The 7,500-nt window shown below is 48.6% G+C and overlaps 1 protein-coding gene across 1 annotated transcript in view; it reads right to left on the bottom strand.

The window, feature by feature from the left end:
- The window catches only part of mycbpap (mycbp associated protein), a gene marked incomplete at both ends in the record, with an annotated part of 15,490 nt that overhangs the window by 7,911 nt on the left and 79 nt on the right, over window positions 1-7,500 (bottom strand). Inside the window, 3 exons of the mRNA XM_080524726.1 lie at window positions 595-701; window positions 1,248-1,410; window positions 4,841-4,941. Coding sequence (XP_080380852.1) covers window positions 595-701; window positions 1,248-1,410; window positions 4,841-4,941 — 371 coding nt within the window. The remainder of the gene's footprint in view (window positions 1-594; window positions 702-1,247; window positions 1,411-4,840; window positions 4,942-7,500) is intronic.

Genomic DNA, 7,500 nt, shown 5'->3' on the forward strand with positions numbered 1-7,500 from the left:
GGTACGCCTTTTCAACTGCTCGTTAACGCAAATATTTAATCAGCCAACCCGGTACGAGCACGGTGTGTACCTGATGAAGTGGCCGGTGAGTGTATAGCCCAGCTGTAAGTATGATGAGTAAGAGGATTGCATTAACGACACAACAAATCTACTGGACACTTGCAGCTCTAGAAATATTAAAAAGTAATTGGATAAACTGTTATCTGTCACGTACATCGCATACAGCCGTAATTGGGGCCTTGGGATCTTGCTCCTCGATCAGCAACAGTCAACGAATCAACAGTACAATATGTGACACAGTCTGATCATTTGGTCCGCAATCAAAATGTTCGGACTTTTCTTTTAAAACACGGAACTCTACCTTTCAACGTTGTTGAGACTCACAACACAAACTCGCTAGTCAAGCCGAAATACTGCAACAACGCAATGGATTGAGTGAGTAATCCCCCCCACTGCTACCTAGTTAACTATAACACTACTTAACATTGTTAGCAGGCTCACAAAACAAGCTGTGTTAGTTGACTAGCGATGTGTCGTTGATTTTCAACAACACTGAAATAAATTCGAAATTTTTCGAAAGAAAAACCTCCTCACCTCTGTCTCTCCCCTGGCCTCCATCTCTCTCCTGAAGTCCTCCAGGCTTCCCAGAATGCTGTGCGGCAGGACCATCCCCTGGGCGTCGAACCGAGGTCCTCCCGGTCCTAACAGAGAGATAGCTGTGTCAATTTAACCTGTGATGGACCCTGTTTAACCTGCCTAAGTAGCCTTGAGAACCCAACGGCCCTTAGGGGGCAGGAGCCCTAATCTATGTCCTGTTTCAGTAGCGTGAGGCGGCTTGATGTGCTGGTAGCACCTGTGTAGTCCAGAGGCAGGGTGTGTGTGTGTGTGTGTGTGTGTGTACCTGTGTAGTCCAGAGGCAGGGTGTGTGTGTGTGTGTGTGTGTGTGTGTGTACCTGTGTAGTCCAGAGGCAGGGTGTGTGTGTGTGTGTGTGTGTGTGTGTGTGTGTCTGTGTAGTCCAGAGGCAGGGTGTGTGTGTGTGTGTGTGTGTGTGTGTGTGTGTACCTGTGTAGTCCAGAGGCAGGGTGTGTGTGTGTGTGTGTGTGTGTACCTGTGTAGTCCAGAGGCAGGGTTTGTGTGTGTGTGTGTGTACCTGTGTAGTCCAGAGGCAGGGTGTGTGTGTGTGTGTGTGTGTGTGTGTGTACCTGTGTAGTCCAGAGGCAGGGTGTGTGTGTGTGTGTGTGTGTACCTGTGTAGTCCAGAGGCAGGGTGTGTGTGTCCGGGGGGAGGGGGCGGGCCACGGTGACCCTCAGCAACCTCCTGACCTCCCCGGGGGGACGGGGCTTTCGCACCAGGACCCTGGTCACCGCCGCTGGCCTCTGGGGCCTCGGGGGGGGCTGGGGCGCACGCAGCTACACACACACACACACACACACACACACACCTAATTTTACATTAGGCAAAACTGAGCGGTGTAAATGAACTTCCAGAGTAACAGGGAGCTACTCTGTTACTCTGCCACTCTGTAACTCTGTTACTCTGTTACTCTGCTACTCTGTTACTCTGCCACTCTGTAACTCTGTTACTCGGTTACTCTGCTACTCTGTTACTCTGTTACTCTGTTACTCTGCTACTCTGCTACTCTGTTACTCTGTTACTCTGTTACTCTGTTACTCTGCTACTCTGTTACTCTGCTACTCTGTTACTCTGTTACTCTGTTACTCTGTTACTCTGCTACTCTGTTACTCTGTTACTCTGCTACTCTGTTACTCTGTTACTTTGCCACTCTGCTACTCTGCTACTCTGCTACTCTGTTACTCTGCTACTCTGTTACTCTGTTACTCTGTTACTCTGCTACTCTGTTACTCTGTTACTCTGTTACTCTGCTACTCTGTTACTCTGTTACTCTGTTACTCTGCCACTCTGTTACTCTGCTACTCTGTTACTCTGTTACTCTGTTACTCTGTTACTCTGTTACTCTGCTACTCTGTTACTCTGTTACTCTGTTACTCTGCCACTCTGTTACTCTGTTACTCTGCTACTCTGTTACTCTGTTACTCTGTTACTCTGCTACTCTGCCACTCTGTTACTCTGCTACTCTGTTACTCTGTTACTCTGTTACTCTGCTACTCTGTTACTCTGTTACTCTGCCACTCTGCTACTCTGCCACTCTGTTACTCTGCTACTCTGTTACTCTGTTACTCTGTTACTCTGTTACTCTGTTACTCTGCTACTCTGTTACTCTGTTACTCTGCCACTCTGTTACTCTGCTACTCTGTTACTCTGCTACTCTGTTACTCTGTTACTCTGCCACTCTGTTACTCTGTTACTCTGCTACTCTGTTACTCTGCTACTCTGTTACTCTGTTACTCTGTTACTCTGTTACTCTGCCACTCTGCCACTCTGTTACTCTGTTACTCTGTTACTCTGTTACTCTGTTACTCTGTTACTCTGCCACTCTGTTACTCTGTTACTCTGTTACTCTGCCACTCTGCTACTCTGTTACTCTGTTACTCTGCCACTCTGTTACTCTGTTACTCTGTTACTCTGTTACTCTGTTACTCTGCCACTCTGCTACTCTGTTACCCTGTTACTCTGTTACTCTGCTACTCTGTTACTCTGTTACTCTGTTACTCTGCTACTCTGTTACTCTGTTACTCTGTAACTCTGTTACTCTGTTACTCTGCTACTCTGTTACTCTGCCACTCTGTAACTCTGTTACTCGGTTACTCTGCTACTCTGTTACTCTGTTACTCTGTTACTCTGCTACTCTGCTACTCTGTTACTCTGTTACTCTGTTACTCTGTTACTCTGCTACTCTGTTACTCTGCTACTCTGTTACTCTGTTACTCTGTTACTCTGTTACTCTGCTACTCTGTTACTCTGTTACTCTGTTACTCTGCTACTCTGTTACTCTGTTACTCTGCCACTCTGCTACTCTGCTACTCTGCTACTCTGTTACTCTGCTACTCTGTTACTCTGTTACTCTGCTACTCTGCCACTCTGTTACTCTGTTACTCTGTTACTCTGCTACTCTGCCACTCTGTTACCCTGTTACTCTGTTACTCTGCTACTCTGTTACTCTGTTACTCTGTTACTCTGCTACTCTGTTACTCTGCTACTCTGTTACTCTGCTACTCTGTTACTCTGCTACTCTGTTACTCTGTTACTCTGCTACTCTGCCACTCTGTTACTCTGTTACTCTGTTACTCTGCCACTCTGCTACTCTGTTACCCTGTTACTCTGTTACTCTGCTACTCTGTTACTCTGTTACTCTGTTACTCTGCTACTCTGTTACTCTGTTACTCTGTAACTCTGTTACTCTGTTACTCTGCTACTCTGTTACTCTGCCACTCTGTAACTCTGTTACTCGGTTACTCTGCTACTCTGTTACTCTGTTACTCTGTTACTCTGCTACTCTGCTACTCTGTTACTCTGTTACTCTGTTACTCTGTTACTCTGCTACTCTGTTACTCTGCTACTCTGTTACTCTGTTACTCTGTTACTCTGCTACTCTGTTACTCTGTTACTCTGCCACTCTGTTACTCTGCTACTCTGTTACTCTGTTACTCTGTTACTCTGTTACTCTGCTACTCTGTTACTCTGTTACTCTGTTACTCTGCCACTCTGTTACTCTGTTACTCTGCTACTCTGTTACTCTGTTACTCTGCCACTCTGCTACTCTGCCACTCTGTTACTCTGCTACTCTGTTACTCTGTTACTCTGCTACTCTGCTACTCTGCCACTCTGTTACTCTGTTACTCTGTTACTCTGCTACTCTGCTACTCTGCTACTCTGTTACTCTGCTACTCTGTTACTCTGTTACTCTGTTACTCTGCTACTCTGTTACTCTGTTACTCTGTTACTCTGCTACTCTGTTACTCTGTTACTCTGTTACTCTGCCACTCTGTTACTCTGCTACTCTGTTACTCTGTTACTCTGTTACTCGGTTACTCTGCTACTCTGTTACTCTGTTACTCTGTTACTCTGCTACTCTGTTACTCTGCTACTCTGTTACTCTGTTACTATGTTACTCTGTTACTCTGTTACTCTGCTACTCTGTTACTCTGTTACTCTGTTACTCTGCCACTCTGTTACTCTGTTACTCTGCTACTCTGTTACTCTGTTACTCTGCCACTCTGTTACTCTGCTACTCTGTTACTCTGTTACTCTGCCACTCTGCTACTCTGCCACTCTGTTACTCTGCTACTCTGCTACTCTGTTACTCTGTTACTCTGCTACTCTGTTACTCTGTTACTCTGCCACTCTGCTACTCTGTTACTCTGTTACTCTGCTACTCTGTTACTCTGTTACTCTGCTACTCTGTTACTCTGTTACTCTGTTACTCTGCTACTCTGCCACTCTGTTACTCTGCTACTCTGTTACTCTGTTACTCTGTTACTCTGCTACTCTGTTACTCTGTTACTCTGTTACTCTGTTACTCTGTTACTCTGCCACTCTGCTACTCTGCCACTCTGTTACTCTGCTACTCTGTTACTCTGTTACTCTGTTACTCTGTTACTCTGTTACTCTGCCACTCTGTTACTCTGCTACTCTGTTACTCTGTTACTCTGCTACTCTGTTACTCTGTTACTCTGCCACTCTGTTACTCTGTTACTCTGCTACTCTGTTACTCTGCTACTCTGTTACTCTGTTACTCTGTTACTCTGTTACTCTGCTACTCTGTTACTCTGTTACTCTGCCACTCTGTTACTCTGTTACTCTGCTACTCTGTTACTCTGTTACTCTGTTACTCTGTTACTCTGTTACTCTGTTACTCTGTTACTCTGTTACTCTGCTACTCTGTTACTCTGCCACTCTGCTACTCTGCTACTCTGCTACCTTCTCCAAGTCCTCCGGGCGTATGGCCAGGGCCTGGATGTCCTCCCCTTGAAGAGTGGGGCTCTGGGGCTCCTCCTTACACGGCTTCAGAAGTTTCTTCTCTGGAGGGGAGAGGAGGGGAGGGGGGGGATGATGGGGAGGGGAGGAGGGGAGGAGTGGGGGGGAGGAGAGGATGGGAGAAGAGGGGTGGGGAGGGGAGGAGAGAGGAGGGGAGAGGAGAGGAGAGGGGGGGAGGAGAGGATGGGAGAAGAGGGGTGGGGAGGGGAGGAGAGGTGAGGGGAGGAGAGGAGAGGAGAGGAGGAGAGGAGAGGAGAGGAGGGGAGGAGAGGAGAGGAGGGGAGAGGAGAGTGGAGGAGGGGAGGGGAGGGGAGGAGAGGAGAGGAGAGGAAGGGAGGGGAGGATGGGGAGGAAGGGGAGGGGAAGGGAGGAGAGGGAGGAGAGGAGGGTGAATAAATGCTGGTAACAAGCGACCTCTCAGCAGCCAGTGTGACTGATGCATGATGGGATTACAAAGAGAACATTAACAGAGCACAGTCAGGTACTCAGCACAAACAATAATAACAACAACAACAACAACAACAGTACATTAGAAAACTATCTTTAAAACTACACACACACACACACACACTAATCCATGTCGCGAAGGTACACAAGACGCACACCCCCCCCCCCCCCCACACACACACACACACAAAGTAATAATGACTCATGTTACATCACTGACTGACCCCCTGACCAAGCGTAGAAGTGAATAATAATGACACACACAGACACACACACACACACACACACACACACACACACACACACGCACACACACGTAGCAGTGACCTTGAACAATTTGAATTATGCAATTGAAAAGTGGACCCACTTCGCCATGACCACCAACACTTGTCCTCACTTCTACCTGTTACTCCTCTCCCTCTCCCCTCCTTCCTTCCCTCTCTCCCTCCCTACCTTTCTCCATCCCTCCCTCCCTCCCTCCATCCGTCCCCTCCTTCTCCCTCCCTCTCCTCCCTCCTTGCCATCCCCCCTCCTTCTTTCCCTCTCCTGCCTCTCTCCCTCCCTCTGTCCCTCCAACGCTCCCTCTCTCTCCCTCCCTCTGTCCGTCCCACTCTCTCTCCTTCCCTCCCTCCCTCTCTCCCTCCTCACTTCTTTTCTACCAGTTACTCCTCTCCCCCCCTCCCTCCCTCTCTCTCTCCCTCTCTCCCTCCCTTCCTCCTTCCCTCCCCTCTCCCTTTCTCCTTCCTCCCTCCCTCTCCCTCTCTCCGTCCCTTCCCTTCCCTCCCTCCCTCCCTTTCTTCCTTCCCTCCCTCTCCCCTCTCCCTCCCTTCCGTCCCTTCCTCCCTCCCTCCGTCCCTCTCTCCCCCCTCCCTCCCTCCCTCCCTCCCTCCTTTCTTGTTCCTCCAGGCTGTTGAGAGGCTCAGTACATTCTGTATGGTGTCAGAGGAGGGCGTTATGCCTTGTCAAGAGCAGGAGAAGAGGAGAACACTATAGAACATTCTAGAACACTCTATAGACTCTTAGAACTGGCCACTGCACAGAATGACGAAAGGAAAGAGAATCTGCAGGAACAGAGGTGAAGAAGGTTAAGAACAGAGGTGAAGAAGGTTAAGAACAGAGGTGAAGAAGGTTAGGAACAGAGGTGAAGAAGTTAGGAACAGAGGTGAAGTGTTGGGGTCAGTCAGTGGTCCAGGTGAACCAGATCAGTTCAGATATCTGGGAGCTTCACAGACAGTATTTCCACGGTTCAGCTTAGCGATTATGAGCAGGAACGGTGTCTCCTCCATTACTAAGGTACTCCTTAAGGGAGGAATCGTTATCAGCCTGTCGTAGCTAAACACACTCTATATAACATTGCTCTGGGCTACTTCCCCTGGGCCTCTTCCTATACACGACAGTTTGCAGAACTGAATCCAGAGACACCTGCTTCCCCCTATACTGTGTCTCCTAAGATTTCTACTTCCCCCCTTGAGGCATCGGTCGTGACCAAAGAGAAACCGCAGGAGTCTTGACTCATAGCGGGCCGGCCTTGGCACGACATGGAGGCGGCAGGGCCCTCCAGTGGCGTGATTTTCAATGGGAAAATAGGTTACTGGGTCTCGTATCGGGCTAAAGTACTGTCGCTAACCTACCACCCCTTTGTGACCACATCCTGTCCATTGTGAATGCAGTGTACTGTACACATCTGTGTCGCTCACACACACACACTGCCACGGATACACACACACACACACACGTACGCATGCACACACACACACACACACACACACACACACACATATGCACGCATGCACACACATACAAACATGCACACATACACACGCATGCACAAGCACACACAGACACACACACACACACATTCAATGTGTCTTTCTTTCTCTTTCTTTCTGAGTTGCTATGGCCTCTACTGCTTGTTCCAGTCAGATCGTGTTCTTCTTCACCCATCCCTCCCTCCCTCCCTCCCTCCCTCCATCTCCTCAAGGACAGCCTGAATGAAAGGCTGGCTATAGAGCTGGACTGGAGCTGTCGCATGCAATGTCTTAACTAGCAGAGTGAAATGTGTGTGTGTGTGTGTGTGTGTGTGTGTGTGTGGGGGGGGGGGGGGGGGTATAACTAGGGGACACAGCGTTTTGACACAGCGTTTTGCCTTCATACAC

Source organism: Nansenia antarctica (assembly GCF_963989245.1).
Source record: "Nansenia antarctica genome assembly, chromosome: 2".
Taxonomy (NCBI): domain Eukaryota; kingdom Metazoa; phylum Chordata; class Actinopteri; order Argentiniformes; family Microstomatidae; genus Nansenia; species Nansenia antarctica.